Source organism: Argopecten irradians, chromosome 2 (genome assembly GCF_041381155.1).
Source record: "Argopecten irradians isolate NY chromosome 2, Ai_NY, whole genome shotgun sequence".
NCBI classification, from domain to species: Eukaryota; Metazoa; Mollusca; class Bivalvia; order Pectinida; family Pectinidae; genus Argopecten; species Argopecten irradians.
The window spans coordinates 69326926-69353208 of record NC_091135.1 but is presented as its reverse complement, the minus strand read 5'-3'; the positions used below and the strand labels follow the sequence as shown (position 1 = coordinate 69353208).

Sequence of the window (26283 nt, the reverse complement as noted above, 5' to 3'; positions counted from 1 at the left end):
AAGAAGGTGTCAGTTTATAGATCGTTACGTGAAGTTGGGCGTAACAGACTCCCTTGGGTAATAGTGAAGGTATCCCTCCCTTAAAACGGCCATAGATGTTATCACGTGATAAATCTTGTAAACAAACACGTTCATACGGCCTTGGCCACTGAACTCATTTTAAATGATGTATCACATGTTAGATATGGGAAATCGATACTCCGATTAGCTGCGTGAAATATGACTATTTCAGCTAGCAGAAGTTCCTGAGCATTGACTCCGAGAAATTGATCTGTTTTGGCGTGTGCAGTTTGTAGTTATAAAGTGATTAGACGATGAATGCATTAAACACGGATATATTTACATCTATTCCGTGTCAAAAGCATATCAACATTGGTTTACCCATCCCTTTGTTAAGGTCTTCATAAACAGTTCTTATCATCGTTCGATATCGCACAGTATTAGGCCAAGGGGCAGGAGTTGAAAAGAAGACATGTATTTTGTTTAATTTTCACTATTTTACACCGTGTTTAGTATTATATCTAACAAAGTGACAACTAAAAAAATCGAATGTATTTATGTATGTCCATTATGCTTATCTTATATATATACTATACATCCTCATAAATAATTATTTCTTAATCTAATTGCTCATTTTCACATTTTCATCCTTTTCACATTTTCATCCTCAACTAAATCTGACGTAATCCGGTTGCCGTTAATCTAGTATATGTATATATATGTTCCTTGTTAATCCTATTGCTGTTTCTGACACCTCACAACATTCGCTAAAGTATATATATAAACATATCTATATCACGATCATAGTAATAAGCCATGTACCTCCATCTCAGTGCTGATTGGCTACCAAGATATACACAATTACGGCTCGGCCAGCCCCTCGACCAACCGCTGTCTATCAGTTTCTGTACCAGCCCATCTCGCGCGTGTATACTCAGCGGACCGGTAACGGTGAGCCCAACCTCCGGATACTCTCGCTAATGAAATCGTCATTTTTCACATCGGAGGGGGTAAACCTATATTCGACCCGTGTAGCACGGCAACTTGACATCGAAATCCTCTGGATCCTTACTCACAGTTAATACCTTGTACCGAGTATTAGGAGCGCCAGCTAAGTTATCTCACTCCAATGTTAAATGGTTTTTATCCGACCAATTTTTTTAACGCTCCGCGTTAAGTTGATTGTCAATGTAGTCTTGGGTTTATTTTGAATGACTCTAAAGTGTCAGTCACTGTTTTTGTGGCCTAGTTTCGGTTTCGTTTTATCAGTTTCTCTACGAATGCGATCTTGGAACATAAAGTTATAGAATTGTGTTTGTTGCTGATTCTTCAACTTTATTGGATTAAAATGTTTTCTTAAAAATAACAGACGGAAGTTAAAGATTGGAATAATGTGTTTATCGCTGTGAAATTCTCATGAACATTATGGATAAGTTACGCAATGCAGGAAATTGATATTTGATCAACTGGAGGAAACGCAATTTGAGTTCCGTATAAACGACAAGTGTATGTGCATTAAGTTGGATATCTTTCCACCACAATGCTGCTTTTTACAAGTAAGTAGTTCTTAGTTTATCTGTGTTGAAATATCCTAAACAGAATGGCCAAGTTATGAAAAATCGTAAGGGTAAAACACTGAAAGTAAATAGCTTATTGAAAAAACAGTTGAAATACGACTTTTTATCTATAAGGCGCATTATAACAAAAAAACGTACACATGTGTGAATGTTTTAGCGGTTCGTCGTCTATTCCATCCGATGATTCATTTGTCTTAATCATCCATTTACCCATTAATCGTAATGACGTATCTTTCCATCCATTCAATCTCGTCAATATTTTTCTTTCTCCAATATGAGTGTAAATAATGTCGCCGAAGTATATTAGAACATTATGTACTCCATATAACGAACGTACATGTAGGTTTTGTATGTATGTTCTCTCACAGCCAATAGTAAATTAGTAATGCAGCAATTTTTGTTTCGTTTCCAAGGAACATTTACTGCTCCTTAACACTCATTCTCCCTTAGTTACCATTTTATGCTGCTTAGAATTGGCAAAAAGATAATTAAGCGGCATTTTCTTTAGCTAGGATGATTCCCTGACGTTTCTCCTGTATCTTTTGTAGCGAAAATAAAAATGGAGAACATTTAAGTCCATGCAGAAAAAGCTCGTTAATTGTTGTGGGAGGGGTATAGTGTATGTGTTAGGCACGACTATCTGTAGTTGGTGTCATACCTGACTCTTGTTTCACAACCCGACACAAGAATTAATAGTTTCTTTAGCATAATATATCTAATAAATTAATTCCTGATGTTTTGATAGTAATAGTAATATTATAGTCATGGTTTTGGTTATCTGTCCAATTTTATCCTGAATTTTCCCTAAATTGATATTGATACTCCAGACCATCAGTCGTAAGGACAAAAGCGATACAGTGCATAGATTAAGTATTTATGCCATTCTATACAACAATATCTTCATAGTAGCTTGCTTTATACAATTTATTTGAACATTTCCCTAGTCTATCTGGGCTAACGAATTAGTGTCCATACAACTGATTTAGACTTATTATGTTCATTGACTACGACATATGTTATTTTCCCTAGTAGTCGATATCGAGATAATTGAAAGTTAACATTTACAAAGTTTATTAGGTGCCATGTTTCCTACAATACTGAGGTAATATGCTCAGTCTAGACGGCAATTTCTTTACAGAGTGAACACATATGGTTATGAAATAGCGTAATTAGAAAATTAGATACACTCGTAATGTTCAAACGACGTGTTCCACTTTGAGTTGTAGTTACGGAAGATAAAACGTGAGTTTGGCGTGAACAGATTGTTTTGACTAAGAACATGTGTACCGATGAGTGCCTGGATTATGTCATAAACAAATAAACACACTCAACTTTCACGTTGCATCACAAATTATCAGATTTTTGAATAGAAGATCTAGAGAAAAGCAAACTCTGACCCAGGTTGACGTTTATGTACGCATATTCATTCTTAAATCAGATTGCTGCCGTTTTTACCCAGGATGCGGGGGGATATACTTATGTGCTTCTTTAAAGATAGCTAGCAAATTCCAAATCATATCGATTTTACAATATCCACGTGTATGTTTATTCATGAATTTGGTAATGGAGTGGAATTTCAAACTATGTCATACGATCCAATGTCGTAACTTGATTCACATTGCTCACAGAGTGAACTTTCTCGTATAAAGAGAATAAAATTTATAAAATGTTGTTTCTTATAATTGCAATTATCAACTTGCAAACTTTAAATTCTAATTCGATCATATTCAAATACCGTACCTAATTCTTACACTGAGAGCTTCTCCATCGGGATCTTTTCATTAAGTGATTTTCGGCAGTATTAACTAATGAACATTCCGGTAACATGATCGAATGACTTTGTGACTTCCCAACAATTTCTGTTCGCCGAATTCAAAATCTAGGTCATAACCGATTCTAATCTTTATCCGAAAAACGATTGTTAGAAGTCTCAATGTTTGTACCTAGGTTTGTCTATTTTAATAATGTGTGTACCTAGGTTTAGTATGGGTTATATGTGTTCAAGTTTGACATTGTGCAGGGTTCGCATATGCATGAATACGAAGCACGAGACAATGTAAACCATATTATGAATACACGTTCATACACGGCACCAGATGATAATGAAGATGATGAGAGGGGATGAGGATGGCTAGTCTAACGTCTGTATCTAATCATTTCTGGACATGTCAGTGTACGGTGCCTAGAATTACGTGTGGTACGAATAGAGTCCGCCGTACAACGCCGAACGATAAAAGCCACTGGTTCAAGGTGTCACGTTCCTCCCCGCACAATGCAAGAAGATAACGACCTCCAGTAACATGTATCAGGTTCGTCCCCAATGCTTTGAGGTTGAGAGATAACCAACTGTTATTGAAATGCGATCCGCTATCCTCCCCCGCCGTCACTGTCTTGGAACATACAGGAATTTTTCGTAGAGTTTCAGCCATTGAAAAAATTTACTTCCATAAAAACAGATAGATCTATCACAACGGAAACTATATGGTTGTGATATTACAAAAAGTTCCAGTCGGTCTCAACAATGTCAGAAAAACCACATCTAACGTGTAAGGACAGACATGCAATTAATATTTTTGTAAACTATATAAGTAATCGTGACTTCCCGAAAATAAAGCTTTTTATTTGTTGTTTCCGAATACCGGATCTTTTAATAAAACTCAAGGATTGGGTGAAGGTTTCATTTTCACTGGATGGTCTATAATGGGAACTTAAGAAATTCTAACCGTCAGTAAAATGGAATTTTATTTGAAACTTTTGCTCTGGTAAGCGACCATCGACTTGGAAGGTACCAAGAAATAATCCACGTGGTATGTTTAAGACATATCTGTAACAAAACAACGTCTTAACGAATAATTTGAAATAAAATGCGGATACCTCTTTCGACCGGGGTTTGATTTCCGATCCACTGTGTATCAATTCTTGAGACCAAGACTAGTTTTCACAGTAACACTTTTTGTACGATTCCATGTGTCCTAATCGTGTTTATAACTAGTCGATAAACCTACGATTTCCCCCAGCAGATGTCTGTTGTCAAGGTTTTTTAAAGGTACCGTTTTGACGTTCATCCTTGACCTTTACCTATGCTACTGTCCACCGTTTACGTACAATAAGAATATGTTTTCTTGTTGATGAGGCCAATGGCTTACAATGTGAAATTGTACGTTCTCGGTATCCGACTGGGTGTCCCGTACCCGTGTGTTATATTAGAATTGACACTTCCGTCCAACTGACGAAGGCGGATGTGACGTTATCATTTGTCACAATCTCGTGTTTCGTCTTAAAACCGTGACGTCGCTGTCAACGCCACTGTATCTCTATCAGACACAGCCACGTGGACCATGTTGTACCTAGGACATTCTAAACTCTGGATCTGTCAATCTATATAGAGTAAAATGCTTGGCTTATACCTCAGAAACTAGTTTCGAAGTCATTTGCTTCGATTGTGCCGAGTCTAGCAAGCCTGTCGAACGGACGGTGTGTGGGCTCTCCGGATAGGTCGCGCTGGGAAGCATGGTACATTTCCTGACCCATGGGACACTAGAATATAAATCACTACCCGGTGTTAAGTTTCTAGAATCTTCCTTAGGATAATCCGCTATAGGCCTTCGTACATGTAAGTAAGTTTTAGACGCGAAGGCGAAGCAGCAAAGCAGTCCGTCAGAAATAAAGCTTAAGTGTTTTTTCCCTTATTGTAATCATATCGGCTCAATAGATATTGTTGATATTGTCGGTAATTGTCCCAACAGGAGCTGATAGTAAGGATGAAGAATGGATGTTATCTATGCCATTCATTGTTACATTGTTTTTTGCCAGCCTCGCTTTGTAAGCATTAGAAATTTCCAATGAAATATAACCTATTAGTCTAGAATACAACAGTAAGACAGCGGGGGTCTAAAATACAACAGTAAGATAGCAGGGTTTATTGGCGCTGACGCTTTCATTCCCTGGTGTAAATCAACGCGTTTTTTTTATCTTTATGATGAAAATTAAAGAAGAGTCGCATTTACTGCGGGTCAACTTCCGGTCAATTCCAACATGGCGGCGTTCGAGCTCCACAGGTTGTTTTTATCACTTGGCACGGTTATAAACACATAATTAGCTGTTCCGTATCTGAGTCTGTTGTCTTATAGTAATGAGAAAGCATCGACGAGCAGAGCGACTTGGACGCTATGATAGAGCGCACATGCTTCACGTGTAACATCTGGTCCAAGCACGTGTAATTCTATACCGACAATTGAAATATAACAAGATACTCCGATTCTTACATTACCATCGATACCACTGGCTGTTTGTGGTACTTAGGACATATAATAAAGCCTACGATATATGATAGTCTTCATTAGCGATAAACTACTTGGTGATGTTGTAAGATTACCAACCTTCTTTACAATGTGGAACCTATTTCTACCTTAGTTTTCACGAGAAAGAACAGTCGTTCATATTAGTTTAAAAGAGTTCTGAGATAGTATCTAAAAAGTCAATCTACTTGGAGTGCCAACGCAAATTGATGCAGACATGTCAAAATGCGTTTGCCTCAGAAAATCGTAAAAGAAAACAGAAATGAAAATACCAAAATTGTCATTTCGATAATTTGGATATAAAACACAAACAGGTAACAAATATATATATATATATATTGTATAATGTGGCAAACACTGAAGTATCTTGAAATTTGGACAATCCAACACTATATATTGTATTGATGCATTGATATCATAAGATACTTTCAAACACCAATGCAAAAAATAACGAAAATAAAACTTTTGAGGATATCTACACAGTCGCATCACACCATCAGCGGATTACTTAACAATCGAATTTAATTCGACGTTTTTAAAATAGTACAGACATGAAAGTCTTTGTGTAAGCTTTACTGTCGCTCTTGGCACTTCTTCAAAAATATTATTATACTGAAAATAGATTAAATCTATTAGACAATACGAAAAAATACCCAACTGGTTCATGGTTAGTTCTTATACAGAAAGTATTCTAACGTGGCGTTTTTTATTGAGATATATGTTTATCGGCAGTGTATATCATTTTATCAGATTCCTGCAAGTTATCCTCTAAACGTTCGTAAACAACAAAACGAATCCCAACTGGAAGATAGTGAGAGTGTTAAATCGTTACAATCTCCACTGTCTAAACAGCCTAGCACTTATACAAACATGCAAAAATCATATCATGCAGCATATCTAACGCCCCATACTTGACAGTGGGCCTGTCGAAAAATAATTATTGTAAAAACAAATACAGCAGGTTCTAACGCATAACTTCTCGTTTTGACATTACATAACAAGGAAGGGGAATGTGCTGCCAACAGAGAATTCTCCGAACTATTTCAGAGTGCACAGGAAGCATGTTGGTCGAATGTCTATGGGGCGAACCCAGTGCGTCACTCATCACTGTCACCGTAACGTGAAATTAACCAAGTCACCAGATGAAGGGTACAGCTCCTTCATAAATCAAAATGTAAACAGATACTCATTAGGACCAATGTTAGCCACATTCTACATTATATTCTATGATCAGGTTAAATTGACAGGAGTATGACGTTTTGTGATTACCAACATGATTTATGTAGACAGATTATCAACATTTTCCAATTCCATATTGCTTGTTATTTTCATATTTCTGGGAACATTATTTGTTGTTTGTTTAAGAGCGCTAAACATATATATTAGTTACAAGATACAAGACGATACAAGATACAATTTTTTTTTTATTTAAAGTCGTGTTTTACAACAAAGCAACTTTAACTTAGTAGAGCTATCCTTACGACTGTAAGTTGTAACAACGAAAATAAAAGAGACATAACAGAAATATGGCGTGTATCTTGGTTACAACGTTAAATATTAATGTCTCAAAGTGTTTGTTTTGCTTTATTTGTTTAATAACACTTCCATCGTGTCTTGCCGACACAAATTCGCCCCCCATTTATTATTACCAAAACGAGTTTGACAATAATCGATATAAAGTGCAAACTTTCTACTCAAATTTTTGTTTATTTGCTTTAAAAACAAAACGACGAAGGTTAGGAAATTAATAATCCGGGTTCACTCGGTGTAATGACCATACGGATTTGGTGTCAGTTTATTTCACACCGGATTAAATCTCGTACGGCGCGATAAGATGCGTTATCTGTTTATCAGATTACATGGCGTTGCAGCACTCTCCTCGGCGCTACCTCAACATCCCAATGATACCAGGAATCCCGTAAAAAATGGTGCAGAATACACCCACAATTTTGGAGCGGAATGAAACTGGCTCATTAACAAGGCTGGGTAACTGACTGCTTGCCATGTCGTTGAGCTGGAACACTGATGGTTACATAAACGTTTCGATGTGTGAGGCACAGACCTGCAGGTGGCGCTAGCTACAATTGTATTGTTATAAGGAACAACATTTGTAGCCTTAGTTCCGTATACGAACCGTCTGCAGTTTTATTGTTTTTTTAGTTTCGCATACATAATTATCTCAAATAATTCTTATATACACCTATTATCTTCCTTGTTACGTGTATAATGTTTTGGGTAGCAAATAACAATGTATTAATTCCGTAAGTCCGTGTTGTCATTGAAACTTATGTTTTGTAGTTGCAAGGGCTATCCCAGTGTTTGTGAATAAATACTTAACATAGTTGGTATGGTAGCGGTATGGATGGTCGCAGCGAGCGTCATTCTTCGAAGGCACATACATTGACAGGTGCATTATTTATGTGGATGATATGTGCAATTTTGATGTAAGACTTGTTTATCCTATTTTGAAACGATGGTTCTACCATGTGAAGTAGTACATGCATTGTCCTGTAGATCCTACGCTTGCTTCACATGCCATTCTGAACTATCCTCTCCCATTCATACCTAACTGCTGACACGATAAAAGGACTATCTCAGTGCCTCCAACGATTCGGACCAGTCAATCCTCGTCGATTAGGGCTTCTTTCATCACCATGGACGACGAGTCCTTGACCTTTGACAAGAGTCCAATTATCACATAGTATAGCGCCATTCTCAGCACCTCGTCCTCACCTCCCCACACCTGACTACCAGACATACTTGGATGTCGCCCAGCATTTACTAGTACTCGGGGGCTAAACGTACAGTCACCCGAACTGTACCAACAAACCTCCACTCACGGAAATCGTGGTATATAATGTGTTAATGTCAATGTGTGTTCTTTGTAAGGGGTAAAATGTCCTGGAACACATTACCAATATATACCCCGGTATTTTTGCAAAACTTTCTTCGCCTCTTGAACATGAAACAGTTTACATGCCAAAAAAACAAGATATCTGTGATTGTGTCGATTAAAAGTTGTTAATGATTCAAGATTTGATTACAAGTGGCAACTCAAAGTTCTCACAGGAAAAAGAATCTACAGCCATTACACGGTAACTGGAAAGGAGAAACATTCCAATTCGTAACTTAGTAATGCATTAGGTCCCTATTTGGTAACTGAAAAGCAAATGCATTAGATGACTGTTTGGCTATTTCACTGGGAATCGTTTGTTTTGACAAAAAAGATGGTGTCATTATGTATGTTTTCAACATGAGTGTTAAAATGGCGCCCGACATAGAACGTCTCTCACTTAGAGGGTTTAGTGACTTCTTGTCTAGGACGATCCCAGCTCATTGATGTTGCCGATACGTTGGATTGTAATTAAACACTTCAAACCCAATGATGATCAAACTTTAACGGTAGATTGGCCTTTTCTATATTCAATTTTATTGTAATGTTTTGACAAAATCAGTAGCTTCAAACAATAATTTATATAGCCTATGAAGATTCAGTATATCTCGGCCTGTTCTGTTAACTAAGCCAGCTTCATAATAGTTCACTTTATACTCTGTTCTGGAGCCTTATGTCATTGTTTTGATGTGCAAATCGGATAATTGTTTAAATTGCGAAGATGGCGTGAGGCTGTCAGTTGTCTACAAGGTGTAACAGATGATTTAAAGTGAAGTGTTCGGCCTAAAACATCTCCTTCAGCTTGGCTATAAAGTAGTCATCACGCCTTTTAAAGGTTCATGTAATTCGTATTTGTTTTGATTTTCAAAATTATCATTACTCTTTTGAAGCACACAAGCAATGCTATTCTAACGTAAAACAACATCTTAACATTTAGTCGACGCATAATTAGAACTTTAGACAACAATTGATCCAGGCAAGGAACTTAGGACAATGTGATATTGATCAGCTAGCTCTGTACATAACAAACATTCTATCAGACGAATTCCGTTATGGTATTTATAATGTCATTACCTCAATCATTTCCCTTGGAATAATTGAGCATGGTACATAAACAGGGACTAGTTATTACTAAACAATAAACTCATAGAGAGTAAGTCGACATTACGGTCACGTAACGTCGCTCTATGTTAGTCCGACAGGACCATGTTAATCTAATTAGCTGTCATTAACACTAGTTCGGTACCTCCCCACTAATGATATCTCGTCAATCACTCCGAAACCCGGCCATGACAAGGCGCATTATCACCGGCACAGCCTAATTACCCCCGCGTATTTCTGACATTCGTGTATCCCTCCGCCGCAAATACGACGAATTAACAGTACTCACTGTCAGTCACATGCAATAACACACAGGTGCTTCACTCGGAGAAATTCTTCACGATCGTTTACCGCATATTTCACTTCTGTGATTAGACAAGGTCATTCTGGAACAATTTCTCAACGTTGTGTCCAAAATGTAAATGTAAAGCCTTAATGAGTTTTCTGAATGTATATCGTGATAAGAACGTTCACACAACGATATCGTTATTGCTGTTAAATTATGCCCGTTAGTATATAGAGAAAGGACACCCTCAACAGTTGGGATAGGAGAGACATTGATATGGCTGAAAGGCCAACAAAGTGCCGAGATAAAAACTGATCCCTTTTTGTTCTGTCTGTCAGTGCTAAAGATTACCCCTGCATGCAGGTGCAGGGTTCTGAAAGTGACGCATTCTTGGCAGAAAAATGTACCCTTCCTTTCGCTTATGTTTTGCTCTAAACCTCGTCTACTTGTTCTGATATTGAGAAAGAGTTTGAAATCCAGATACCAATACTGTAGATAGGTTATATTGTTTCGCACGATGAGAATCCTGATGTTCTAAACACATCCATTCAACGGTATCGTATGGTACCTGTTTGGTATGGAGACTTATTTAGCGTATCATTTCCTAAACATGCATGTGATTTGATTCAAGCGTATAGCTTTAGGATTGTAGTATATGCTGATGCATTTTATCGACGTTTGAGGAATGCCTGTTATATCACACATTTTGATTTATGACTAAATGTGTTTTTCACGTGTATCCTACTGGTTGTGATCTGGATTGTGATGATCACGTGGGTGCACCCTAAACGTTGAAAGCGACGTTGGATCTTTAACAATAGCAACAACTGAATTGTCTAACGAGTATATCTGGATTCAATGATTAATTGTAAAACTCTTTCATTTCTGAAACAGTCTTCATGTTCCGTCTTATACGCATTACCTTTAGTTACGTGTCCTTTCCTCGTTCCTTCCATTGTGTTATATCCAGACGATGCCCCATCTATGCTCACCGCTCCATTCTTCACTTTAATACAGTGCCTTGCCACTGTAAATTTTACTATTACGATAAAATAGCGACTCGATAATGTGCATCGAAGTGATATTGGTACAACTGTTATTTGTTGCATTGGTTTGGTTGTTCAAAGTAAATACTTAGGTTACAACATGTACTCTAAACTATATCCCTCCTACTTTCGTTTGCTTGGTTTCGGCGGAGTTGGTAACCTAAGCAACCCCTATCTACCATACAGAGATGACTGTTTTCTACAATACTAAAATACAATGAAAATGTTAACAGTTATGTTAGGCAATATCTGTGTTTAAATCTGACAATAGTAAAGGAGTCAAATAAAGCATCGTAATTTCAAAATACATCATAACTGTATCCAGATAATGGTGTCCTCGTTGTGAGAGTTAACAAATGTCATTAAAAATAAAGACTACCTATAGTGAGCAAAATTGTTTTCAGTCATGCATCTTTCCCGCTTCGTATTGTTGAAACACCAAATACGACTGATGGATGTTGTCAAGATACATTATTTGAGCAAATGCAATCTTTAACTGGTGTAACCTCTAAAATACACTTCTGCAGTTGGTATTCGATTATGTGAGTTCATTTTGAAATAGCGGGCGGGTACTCGCCATTGGAGATGTGTGTAATTTGGGAAGAAACCATGAAAACAGGCAATATATAATTCAAATAAGAGGAAATAGAAATTTATCTGTTGGGGAAATGGTAGATTTTCTGCATTTTATGTTCTTCGAGACGCATGTTTGCTTAAACATTTGCAATAAAGATCAGCCCAAACTTCCATACACGAGTTAAACATAAAACATCCCCAGAATGAACATATCCACGGTAAGGGACTATCTATGCCTAGTAGGTTCTACCAATACTTAGTCTAGGGAAGCCCCTTCCTACCAGATCCCCCTCCTCACCAGATCCCCCTCCCCACCAGATCCCACTCCCGGGACATTACACCAGGGATTACCTCTGTTCAACGTAATGTTCCTCAACACCGCCCGTAGCTTTGATCGCTAACGAAAACCAAAAGTTCCTGGACTTGTTTTCTCCACAAATAACGCATTTAATTGTCTGTATCAAATTGATTTAAGAAATAACATTTCAAAAATATTCTAATTACTTACATATATCTGTTCAGACATGTGTTGTGTGTTACGTAGCAGCGGTGAATATCGCATTTTAATGTTTTCAGAATGAATTGTGATTAATAATAAGATATTACTATCAGACATGTACTTGGGTATGTATAATATGTATCCTCAGAAAATCATCTTTAATGGTTGTCTGACTTAATATGGAATGCTGAATGCAATTAGCGTTTTAACAACGGTAATAGAAGGCCTGTTTCTAATATGTATCTATCTAACTGGGGATAGAATCAGTGAGGGAACATTTTAATATTAACTTAATGGCAGGCAAACTAGAAAACTGATTTAAATTAACAAAATCATATACTGTCATCCACTATTACTTAATGTTACACTAAATTCAATAATTACACATGCTAATGTGCTTGTATTAATCACCAATTGGCCTTGATTGTATGATATATAGTATAATTAATATAAAATGTATTTGAGGAGGACAGAGGGTTATGTTACGTTCGGTAAATATTCTTGCCAGGGAATAGTTAGATTAGATACAGCGATTGGTTGGTCTTTGTAATATGTGTTTTGGTTCTGTTGATACCGTTTCTAATATAAGATTGTTTCCATGCCTGTCTAACCTATGCTTGTATACGGCCGGGTGTCGTCGTGGTAGTTATCGTCCAAATCCATGTAATATATATAATAGACTATGTTATTATTATGCAATCGGGCTTCTTAACGGTTTTATAAAGGTATTGTTTGTATTCAAGCATTATTGTTTCAAAATAAACTAATATAAACTATCACTAGTGTGCAAATAAATATTAATCTCTTTTGATGTTAAGTTAAAAAGTGGAGGAACAGGAACTGATTTAATATACAATGTAGATCGAAATGATAACTCGGTGGTGAGAAATACTACAGCATGCATAATGAACTCATTATAATTGCTATGCCGCTTGAGGCGTAGCAGTTAGTTTCACAAGCAATTCACGCCATCTTGCAGGATAGTCATGTAGCAAGAACGCTTGAATCAGACGCCTGATCTGTGTGTTACAAACATCGCCTGCTGAAGTAATATTAAAAACGAATTACGAAAACAGACTTAAATCTGTCCGGATTCGGATGCCATCTTCCTGATAAATCATGGTCACACATTTACTCTACTACCAGTGAGATAAAGGCTATATTTAGATTTGCTCTACTACCAGTGAGATCAAGGCTATATTTAGATTTAAATTAGATCTACTAGCAATGAGATCAAGGCTATATTTAGATTTACTCTACTACAAGTGAGATCAAGGCTATATTTTGATTTACTTTACTACCAGTGAGATCAAGGATATATTTAGATTTACTCTACTACCAGTGAGATCAAGGCTATATTTAGATTAACTCTACTACCAGTGAGATCAAGCTATATTTAGATAACATACTACCAGTGTGACCAAGGCTGCATTTAGATTTACTCTACTACCAGTGAGATCAAGGTTACAGCGCTTGCATCCGTTCAGATTTCAGTGTAGAACAAGCATTCGTGGTAAAATATTCTGAATAAGGATTTTCTAGAAATTGATCAGGCATTTTCAATGAAATCTGGTTCCATTTACAGATGGAAAAATATCTCTGTAGTAGTATACCATGTAGTAGTATACCATGTTCGAGACATTACTTTTATATTTCTTATCTAGAACACCGTCGTGTAACAATAAATATCAAACAATGGTAGATGTAAATTGACGGAGCACCGAACATGCAAAAATCGGAATGCGGAATGACACTGCATTCTAAGAGCGGAATGAAAAACACCGAAACATATGAAATGTTGTCTTTGCCTTTTTCTGAGCAATCACTGCATCAAAACCTTTTTTTGTTGGTAACAAAAGTATATTCAAAACAGAACCTCTGTACTAGATCTGGCTACCTCACACTTATACAAACTCACAAATTATAACATGGCGTCAGAACAATTAAAATTGCTAAGCAATATCGTCATGTCATTGTTTAATTTCCATATTCTTTTCAATCAAATGGTTGAGCTTTCGCGTAGCACACTTAGCTTTTTGGGAAGCTAATACTTGCAATTCATGTTTAATTTGATGCACTGCTAGACTTCGAAAACTTGCGACCAAAGAGTATTTACTGATGTTTCTATTTTCATATTTCTTTGAATTTTTCATTAAATATTTGTGACGTTTGGCCACGTGCTTGCACATGCTTGCCGTCGCCAATAGTTATGCACGTGCTGCGAGCACTAACTACATAGTAGTCTGTACTATCCATATATCATTATACAGATACATATCTCTAACAACACCACTAGTATCTTGGACCGAGACATACTGTAACTAATCATCTCGTGTAATTAGGCTAATCCCAGCATCTTTGTGTGTAACGCGAATAAAACAAGGCCCCACGTTACAAAAAATCTCATCTGCTCCTCATTTACCTATATGTATATATACTATAGGGTCTTCTATGGTGCCTTCCGAGGATTCCCGGCAGGTTCAGGTCGGGTAACATGCGAACTTGGAGGTAAAGACTAGATGTAAGGGTGATATATGTGTGGTAAATTGGTATGACATTTCTGACCTATACCACTACAAACAAGACAATGACAAGAAGCATGCGAAGTAAACAGCCAAGTAATACTGTAAATCTGGCCCATACTGCAGCACATGAACAAACTGTAGTTACTCGGTGCATTGGAAACTTTAGATATAGTATAATCAAGGATTGGACCTTGCTTTGGTCGATCTCATGGGGTGATGAATTGAGTTCCTCTTAAAACAAATTGAATGAATTGCGAAGCATTTCATGTTGAATTTTTTTCAAGAGGAACTCGATTCATCACCCCATGAAATCGACCAAAGCAAGATTCAATCCTTATATTTCAATTCAATCGTATTTATTGTTTATTTATTTTTCATTAAAAAGTTTTATGAGTCTCTCTGGGTTTGTGCAAGTCTACAACAAGAAACGTAGAAATAGTCCGTAATTACAAATCAACTAATCACAATAAATAGCGCAAATATTACAATTTGCCATACATCTATTTAGAAAAATTATTTTATAAGAGTGATCCAATAGATTTATAAATGATTGCGAAAGTCGTAGCTGCGGAAGGATAACGTCTAGACTGTGTGATACGGTTGTCTCCCGCTTCGATTCAAAATGGAGAGTCGCCGTAACGTGATGTGGCCGAACCGGCAATGTTCTGATAATTCATGTTGCTGTTAGCCTTGACACAAGTTTAAAAACTTATTGAATTGATACTCATTGACTGTTATATCACTTCGGCTTCATCATCTGATTGTGACTGAGACGTTCTAACGTACATGTAGGTCAACACAACAGTATGTCAGGCTAGAGTACGACACACGTGGGGACATGTCACATTTTATTCTTCTTCGGTACCGCTATGTTGCTCGACTCGAACGATAAACATGGGTCAATAAAAAGGTAAGATGACCGAAATTGATCCGATATATCCAATCAAATCCTAACTAAATCTTACAAATGTGTAGAAGACAGTCCAACTTCAGTAAAAAATGAAATATTGGAGGATAATATGGGGGCTTTGTATTCATCTCTGGCTATTTAATTCATACTGAATATTCTAAAGTTGCAAGTCGTACAACATCCTAACGTTAGGAATGCTGGTGTATAACTAATCCCGCCTCTTGTGTGATGTAAACGTTACAACATCCTAACGGAATGCTGGTGTATAACTAATCCCGCCTCTTGTGTGATGTAATGACTAATATATTGTGCTGAATGATGATGTTCATCACTATGATCATCTGTAGCCGTGACATGTTATATACACCCAGGGGGTCCCAGCTACGGAGTGAGATACCATAAACATAAGGACCTTCTCAAGGAGAACAACTGTTTTCCTACTGATTACATCAAGTGGGTTTACTTATCAAGTTATCGCCCCTTGTTATGGGTTGAACCAATAAACAACTGTTTTACATATGATATCATAAGAAGGTGATCCATCGTGTTATCTCTCTCGTTACGCGTGAGTTATCGCCCCTGGCACCACTCTTTAGTGGTGTAGGGCGTGGATGGCGGCGTTATCTTTGTTCTAACTCACGCTAATTTTATATAATGTGTGAAGTGCCTATAGAACGAAGATCTTTATAAGGCGATCTTATCTGAAACACTTATACACAATACGAAACACACGAACATACTTCTAACACAATTTCCTATGATATCATACTTCGTATTTACAGATATTGTTTTTCCAATAAAAATATAAATTAGACTGTTCAACACAATACCAACGTCTATGTCACTTTTGTATCCGTGACGTGAAACATGTGTGGATTTTAGCTACTGTTTATGACATGAAATGCTTGAACATCATCCATGACCTTCTAATGACGTGCTGAAACAAAGGTTTGACCTTTGGTGCCTGTTTTCTATTCCTGTAACTATGGCGGAACACAATACGGTTTGTGGCGAGGCCTGACAGACAGGGTGTTTTCCACGGCATTCCTGTGTGTAGACCTCCCGGTACTTAGATATTAATGAGGCGGTCATATACTGAAGTGACATCATCGGATAGTTCGGTATTTATCCCAGGACATAGAACACCAACATCTGAGGCTGCAATGTGGTTCCGAATTATATTAAGGACATGTCTCTGTAATAGATGAAGTGTTCAGAAAGAAAGGCTTTTGACCAAAGCATTTTCGATTAATGCAAATGCCGAGGTGCAAATCTTACTCGTTATAATTTTTTACCTTCTTTCCCACAATTTCATATATTGTATATCAAAAGGTACCATTTTGTTTGAAATGGATATTTTCCTGCATATAAAATTACATCGAAATATTGAATCAGAACACACCAACTCTATAATCCATTTTGCGCATCTTTACAGAACACACCAACTCTATAATACTAACTGACAAGCTGACAACCGTATTTTGGCAACCTGTTAAGATTTCTGGTCAGATTTCGCAAACATTACGTTCTGTTTGAGTCCGTACCGTGTACTTATTCCACTGTACCGAAACACCTGTGCTATCGTGCCTGCGAGAGATAGTGATAAAATACCAGTCCGGATTTATTTCCAGTAACAAAGGCCACTGACTTGACCCCTAGCTTATCTACTTCCAGTCTGGACCATGACGTTTATGTCCCGTAGTAAACATGTCGGGGTTGCCATCGTTACGTCACCGCCGCGATAGCGCAGCATCTGCAACTTGCATGGTCTGTTATGATAAACAAGAGATCTATGAATTAATGGTCGATCCGGATCCTGTTTATAACATGTACTTACCGCTATCAAGTAAACTCAAAATAAATGTTTTTCACGGTTCATAGCCATTCCGGTTCTGGTGTACGAATCAATGGGAAAATCTACATTCATGTACTAAACATTTGACATTTTCTATTGGTAATCCAAAGAATGGTTATACTAATTAAAAGATAAAATATGAAACAAGTCGATAGGTTTTAACCTTTTGATTCATGACGTATTATTACGAATAAAATCAGCATAACTAATTGTATACAGATCTGGACCTTAATCGTATTCAAGTGTTGATGACAATCGTCAATAAAGCATGGGATTTTGTTACAATTTTTGAGTTTTTGTGACAAAGTACATAATACAATAATGATTATACATTTTTACACAAATATATACTATTCATCATTTTGACTGTAAACGCCTACCCACACAGAGAGCAGAGTCATTCAGATATGAGTGTACATTTACCATTCTACAGGAGGTGTATCATATCCTCGATACCATGGGCTATAGGTCATCTCAGTGTACCATTCTACAGGAGGTGTATCATATCCTCGATACCATGGGCTATAGGTCATCTCAGTGTACCATTCTACAGGAGGTGTATCATATCCTCAATACCATGGGCTATAGGTCATCTCAGTGTACCTTCTACAGGAGGTGTATCTATCATTACCATCAGGAGGTGTATCATACCCATACATGGGCATAGGTCATCTCAGTGTACATTCTACAGGAGGTGTATCATATCCTCGATACCATGGGCTATAGGTCATCTCAATGTACCATTCTACAGGAGGTGTATCATATCCTCAATACCATGGGCTATAGGTCATCTCAGTGTACCATTCTACAGGAGGTGTATCATATCCTCAATACCATGGGCTATAGGTCATCTCAGTGTACCATTCTACAGGAGGTGTATCATATCCTCGATACCATGGGCTATAGGTCATCTCAGTGTACCATTCTACAGGAGGTGTATCATATCCTCGATACCATGGGCTATAGGTCATCTCAGTGTACCATTCTACAGGAGGTGTATCATATCCTCGATACCATGGGCTATAGGTCATCTCAGTGTACCATTCTACAGGAGGTGTATCATATCCTCGATACCATGGGCTATAGGTCATCTCAGTGTACCATTCTACAGGAGGTGTATCATATCCTCGATACCATGGGCTATAGGTCATCTCAGTGTACCATTCTACAGGAGGTGTATCATATCCTCGATACCATGGGCTATAGGTCATCTCAGTGTACCATTCAATAGGAGGTGTATCATATCCTCGATACCATGGGCTATAGGTCATCTCAGTGTACCATTCTACAGGAGGTGTATCATATCCTCGATACCATGGGCTATAGGTCATCTCAGTGTACCATTCTACAGGAGGTGTATCATATCCTCGATACCATGGGCTATAGGTCATCTCAGTGTACCATTCTACAGGAGGTGTTACATATCTCGATACCATGGGCTATAGGTCATCTCAGTGTACCATTCTACAGGAGGTGTATCATATCCTCGATACCATGGGCTATAGGTCATCTCAGTGTACCATTCTACAGGAGGTGTATCATATCCTCGATACCATGGGCTATAGGTCATCTCAGTGTACCATTCTACAGGAGGTGTATCATATCCTCGATACCATGGGCTATAGGTCATCTCAGTGTACCATTCTACAGGAGGTGTATCATATCCTCATACCATGGGCTATAGGTCATCTCAGGTACATTCTACAGGAGGTGTATCATATCCTCATACCATGGGCTATAGGTCATCTCAGTGTACCATTCTACAGGAGGTGTATCATATCCTCATACCATGGGCTATAGGTCATCTCAGTGTACCATTCTACAGGAGGTGTATCATATCCTCGATACCATGGGCTATAGGTCATCTCAGTGTACCATTCTACAGGAGGTGTATCATATCCTCGATACCATGGGCTATAGGTCATCTCAGTGTACCATTCTACAGGAGGTGTATCATATCCTCAATACCATGGGCTATAGGTCATCTCAGTGTACCATTCTACAGGAGGTGTATCATATCCTCATACCATGGCTATAGGTCATCTCAGTGGAGTTATCATATCCTCAGGCTATAGGTCATCTCAGTGTACCATTCTACAGGAGGTGTATCATATCCTCGATACCATGGGCTATAGGTCATCTCAGTGTACCATTCTACAGGAGGTGTATCATATCCTCGATACCATGGGCTATAGGTCATCTCAGTGTACCATTCTACAGGAGGTGTATCATATCCTCGATACCATGGGCTATAGGTCATCTCAGTGTACCATTCTACAGGAGGTGTATCATATCCTCGATACCATGGGCTATAGGTCATCTCAGTGTACCATTCTACAGAGGTGTATCTTCTCATCATGGCTAGTCATCTCATGAGGAGGTGTATCATATCCTCATACACTCATGGGCTATAGGTCATCTCAGTGTACCATTCTACAGGAGGTGTATCATATCCTCGATACCATGGGCTATAGGTCATCTCAGTGTACCATTCTACAGGAGGTGTATCATATCCTCAATACCATGGGCTATAGGTCATCTCAGTGTACCATTCTACAGGAGGTGTATCATATCCTCAATACCATGGGCTATAGGTCATCTCAGTGTCATCTCAGTGTACCATTCTACAGGAGGTGTATCATATCCTCAATACCATGGGCTATAGGTCATCTCAGTGTACCATTCTACAGGAGGTGTATCATATCCTCAATACCATGGGCTATAGGTCATCTCAGTGTACCATTCTACAGGAGGTGTATCATATCCTCAATACCATGGGCTATAGGTCATCTCAGTGTACCATTCTACAGGAGGTGTATCATATCCTCGATACCATGGGCTATAGGTCATCTCAGTGTACCATTCTACAGGAGGTGAATCATATCCTCAATACCATGGGCTATAGGTCATCTCAGTGTACCATTCTACAGGAGGTGTATCATATCCTCGATACCATGGGCTATAGGTCATCTCAGTGTACCATTCTACAGGAGGTGTATCATATCCTCAATACCATGGGCTATAGGTCATCTCAGTGTACCATTCTACAGGAGGTGTATCATATCCTCGATACCATGGGCTATAGGTCATCTCAGTGTACCATTCTACAGGAGGTGAATCATATCCTCAATACCATGGGCTATAGGTCATCTCATATCCTCAATACCATGGGCTATAGGTCATCTCAGTGTACCATTCAATAGGAGGTGTATCATATCCTCGATACCATGGGCTATAGGTCATCTCTATTATAGGACTACTGTTCAAGGCAGTGAACATCCTGTCTGATAACCTGTGTCTCAAAAAGCAAAATATTCCAATGTTAGAAGGTCATTTTTATACAAAAACTTACATAAATCAGTGGTTTACAAGTGTGCGTATACCATCACGGTGTTGATAAAAACAGTTCCTTTACATAGGATATCGAGCTTATTGGTCATTTTGACTTCCGTGATATGAATTATTCAATGTTTCCAACGTTTACAACAATGTTACTTAGCGTTCCCTAGTTACTTGGCTTTTGATAAGATTGTTTTTCTGAGATTAATTTTAAATTAAGTTAGATGTTCTCCATAGGTTAAAACTTCATGTCACATTATACAGCTTAATACGCTTGAGACTGGTGGTCATTCTGGGAGAAAACCAACCATAAGAAAATCCTAACACAAATCAGGTCATTCGGAATTTCCGGTGATGGTATAATAACGAAGTCAACAAGACTTTATAATCCGGCTAACAAGACCACCGTGGTTGACGTGGGAATCTGTCAGTCATCACCATTGTCTGTAATTATGTAATGCTGCAATGTAAAATCCCTGTCGATCATAAACAGATACGACGAGTCTGCTGACCATCAAACTGGACATCTGGACAGCATATGGTCATAGATATTGACAGTTATTGGCTGATGATAAAATCCTTAGCAATAAAAGTGGTTACACGGAACATGAACATTTAGGTATGGTTAATTCGTCACAAATACTGATTAGTAGTGGTTTTATTATAACATGTTTTGGTATTCTATTTATGGAGTATTAAATCAAGTCCTTTAATTCTGTTATCTAATTTTAGTCTTAGAAAAACGTATTTGTATATCATAATGTTTGAATTAGATAGTTTACTATACTGAGAGGAAATTAATTAAATCGGACACAGTTGTGGGAAAATTGTCACTTTAATTTATACTGTACAAGTAAATAAATAATAACTTGTTGTATGACTAACATTGTTTGAATGAGTAACTTGTACTAATAAACTCACAATTCGACGTGAATTCGTCCATGATAACAGTATACACATGAAATGGCGAGGGAGAGAATGCGTGGATGTTAAATAAACACGGTATCCTTTCTGCTTTTCTTACACATTAGACACTGTCGTCTCCTTTGCTCAAACTAGTTCTTCAACACCACGTGGTAATGTTTGGACAATGTCCAGTTCGTCGTTATCGCTATTATAAAGGACATAAATCGTAACTTTAATTCACTGATAAACTTAATTTGTTCCACATTACATTCGATGATTTCCAGTCGCACAGATAGTTAGAGGTCTGCTATATGCGGACAGGCACCTGCTATTTACTGCACTGTAGCGACTATGATGACATGTGGTACTAGTTGATGTGTTGACGTATCACATCCAGTACACAAACATCACATTCATAATTAGATAAAATTGTCACTATAAACAATTTGTTGAGATGTTTAGTCGACATCGGTTAGCTGTGAGTGATAGCCGAAATCCATGGAGTATGTAAACAAACATATATTTAACATTAATTGGTCAGAATGGCGTTGGTTTATAGAATTCATTAACGAATATCCACCTGGATCCAGTTAATTATCATATTACTATGAACTATCGGTATAGATACATGTATATATTACATTAACATAACATTTAAATGATTTATAAAGAATTTTGCTACAACGACTTAAAATCATGATAGGAGTAGTTTGTTCGCAAATTAATGGAATGGTAATATTTAATTGCATTAGTCAACAGGTTGTGTTAAAGCTGTCACATTAGACGTCAAACCAATAATAAAATAATAGCACCCATAAGACTACATATTGGTATTTGTGTATCAATAGAATAAATTATGTCGATATGGTAGATATTATGTATATTCCTGACACAGAATTAATCAAACAGTCTTACAATATTTGGAACTAACCACGCTAGTGTCTATAGAGCCATTTCAATACACAATCAAATAATGTTTATATTAACCATTTATCCATGTAACTTTGAAATAAAATACTGACAATGAATCGGTAGATAATGATTTTATCTGAAGGAGATACGGTGCAAAATGGGTCAATGTTAAAGTGCATGTATGTAATTAAAATTAAAAAAAAAATCCAGGTATCTCTTGTTTATAACCCAAAATGATAAATATAATACCGAATTGCAATATAAAATCTAAGGGCATGTCATTAAACGTGGACATCAATAAACGATGTCTATCACGTGATCTTACTTCATATCTGTCTGTTTATCTTTAACCTAAATGACCTTTTTGATACGGCAAATGTAATTTTCTGTTGATATTTTCACGAGCGGTTCTCGTAAATTCACAAAATGCAGCTTTATTGTTGATCTTTTGACAGCACATGTACATGTACAGGCTGTACAGAGAGGTATTAGTATCTGTATTCTTTTGATAGATAACATGATATTCAAAGTATAAAGAATTGAAAAACAGGTATGTGAATAACTACTTAAACAGGTGTTTTTTTCTGCAACTTGAGGTTGTCCTAAAACAAATACAAATAAATACTTAACGTTAAAAAATCTACCACAAATTCTATGATTTACTGTGAGTTAGGACGATATCCATTGGAATATTACAGGAAATTTAGAATTATCAAATATTGGTTTAAATTAATTAATTCAAAAAATTGTATCTTAAATCGATCATATGAATTTCTAAGAAATGGTAACACAAGAAATTGTTTTAATTGGGTCACTGCTGTTAAAAATGAACTTTTTTCACTTGGTTTTGGATATGTTTGGGAAAACCAGCAACTATATGGAAATTGTAGTAATAACATTTTGCCAATGATTAAGCTTAGAATTTTTGATCAAGCCAAACAACATTTACATTCTTTATTGGAGGCATCTCCAAAATGCCATATATATAAATATGTTGTTGATAATATTACCTTGCCTTTTTATCTCACGAAATATATTGATAAACGGTATAGAGTTTGTCTTACCAAGTTGCGTTTATCTTCACACTGTTTAGCTATTGAAGCTGGTAGATATAATAATACTCCAAGATTAAGACGTTTTTGTAGTATGTGTGATTCAAGAGAAATTGAAGACGAATATCATTTTATCCTGCAATGTAACAAATACAATAATGTCAGAAAAAAATATATTAAGAGTTACTACTGGAAAAAACCCATCTGTATTTAAATTAATTGAGTTATTAAGAGTGAAAAATATAAAGGAGTTACGTTCATTAGGAAAATATATATACGAGGCAACAAAACTAAGAAATAATCAAGGTATAGACTGATATGTAGTCATTATGATTCATTTATTAGATAAAAGTACATGTTGTAACTATACATTTATATTACATTCTCTATATGATATAGTATTGTATATGTCATGCTGAAATTTATGTTCAATATTTGTATGACTGATAGGCCGAATGGCCGAAAGTAATAAAAGAATTGAATTGAATTGAAAATGGTCCTAATTTTGATTAGAATTAAAAAATAAATAAATAAACAGATAACAGAAATTCAAATTGTCCTTGTTGTAAATATACCAACAGAGTCGACAACTAATACTTTTATTTGTTTAAAGGGATTTGCGGTTATTTACATGGTCAATTTTCAAGTTTCAAGAATCATTGTCGCTGACATGTTCTGTTTAAATGAAGACAATATATAACCATCGATATCGCCCAATCTTTCTTCGCATCTTAATATATACTGTTTTATTTACAGTTGCGTTCGTGGTTCTTTACGATCGAATCCCCTTGTCGTCTGCTACTGAAATGGAAACGGGTAAGTCAGCTGTTTTATTTGTTTGTTTTTGTTTTGTGTGCGATATGGTGCGAAACTAGAACTAGTGAAAGACTTAGAAGTCAATTGAATTTATAAATCAATATTTTGTATAATCCAATATGAGTCATTAATGATATGGGTGGTACCCCTGTTAAGACTGTCAAACACAAGAACATGAGTGGGGGAAGCCTTAAATGTTAAAATACAAGACATCGACAATTTTTTATCAAATTATTCGAAATGATCAATCTGTAGGCTACTGGACTGCATATATCATCTGCGTTCAGGTAAAGAATTTTGGGATAAATCTTGGTGGCGCCTGTATAATTCTTTTAACCTGTTGTATTCGCAAGCAACGCCCTATAAAACACATCTAGTGTATGTACTAAAGATGTGACCGGCGTGATACCGCCATCAGATACAGTTGTATCTATGCACCTGACAATAAACCATGAACAAAGGTCCAATCGTTGGCATTTGTGGGACCATATGGTGCAATACACCATAGTATTTGTGATCCATATTGAGTTCAGGACTACAGTACACATCAGCTCAGTGACTGTGACCTGCCGACATTTACCCTTACCGTTTTACGGGGTGTATCGTCAGTAAGTAGGTACGATAACGGCTGGGGTTTCATTGGGTAGCAACAAGTCTGCTTATGATATCAACCGGATGTAGAATTATCAGGGGAGTTAATCCTAAATTATAACCATCAACGCAAAATGTGTATGTTTTAAAACTAGTTTTGTACAAATACAAACACGTAACGTGTTGTGCTATTTATACAAGGATAAAATACGAAGACATTTTGAGTAACGATTTATTATTAAGCCATGCAGAGTTTCAGTGGTGTTGCGTTAGCCTCATTTTGAGTAACGATTTATTATTAAGCCATGCAGAGTTTCAGTGGTGTTGCGTTAGCCTGATTGGTGTAAATTGTGATATTGTAGCGCGCCTCGTTCTGGTTATGATGGCCTCTTGTATCTAATATATCTGTGTTAATACAGAGATTACATACGACGTGATAGTGCTAATGGGCTCCCTTTGCTCCACAGTTAAGGGAAGAAATATAAATACAGGGATTAATGGGATGACTGAGCATGAAATATTTGAAAAATTAGACGAATTCTTTCTTGGGTGAAATAGAAAGGGAATTAGAAATGAAAAAAATAAGTACATGGGGAAAAGATTGAATTAATGGCATTTTAGAAAGGAATCGCAAAAATTTTAAGAACTTGTAATTTTCGAAAATTACATTTAATCACACAGGAGTCCTCGACCTCTTTGATAGCGTTGCATCTCCTATTCAGGGGATTTGTAGCCTAGTTGACTTAAAGGAAATGGAAACACCCGAGGATTCCCTCGAGAAGCTGCAACTAATTAGCGTCGTCTGGTGAAACAGATTGCTGCCAAGGGAACAAAATTACACATTTACATTCGAAAAAAGACAGGTCATTTAACATACCCGTTGAAGAAATTGATATACAAAATATTTACTAAGTTCTCATTTTAACAATTATAATTGTACACTTATCACTAGACCTGTATCATCAATCATTTGATCAAAGATATCATATGTTGTCGACCTATTGTTTGATTTGATGGTAGATGATGATATATCCATGAATCCCATTTCTAATGTAATTGAATTTATAAACATATCTAGTATTCTCAGAGAGGCACTCAGAT

General features: G+C 36.9%; 1 protein-coding gene across 1 annotated transcript in view; it reads left to right on the top strand.

The window, feature by feature from the left end:
* Positions 1–931: 931 nt before the first annotated feature.
* Positions 932–26283, top strand: part of LOC138316329 (uncharacterized) — a 41082-nt gene continuing 15730 nt past the window's right edge. Inside the window, exons 1-2 of the mRNA XM_069258000.1 lie at positions 932–1556; positions 24532–24591. Of these exons, the coding sequence (XP_069114101.1) occupies positions 1541–1556; positions 24532–24591 (76 nt within the window). The 5' untranslated portion in view covers positions 932–1540. The remainder of the gene's footprint in view (positions 1557–24531; positions 24592–26283) is intronic.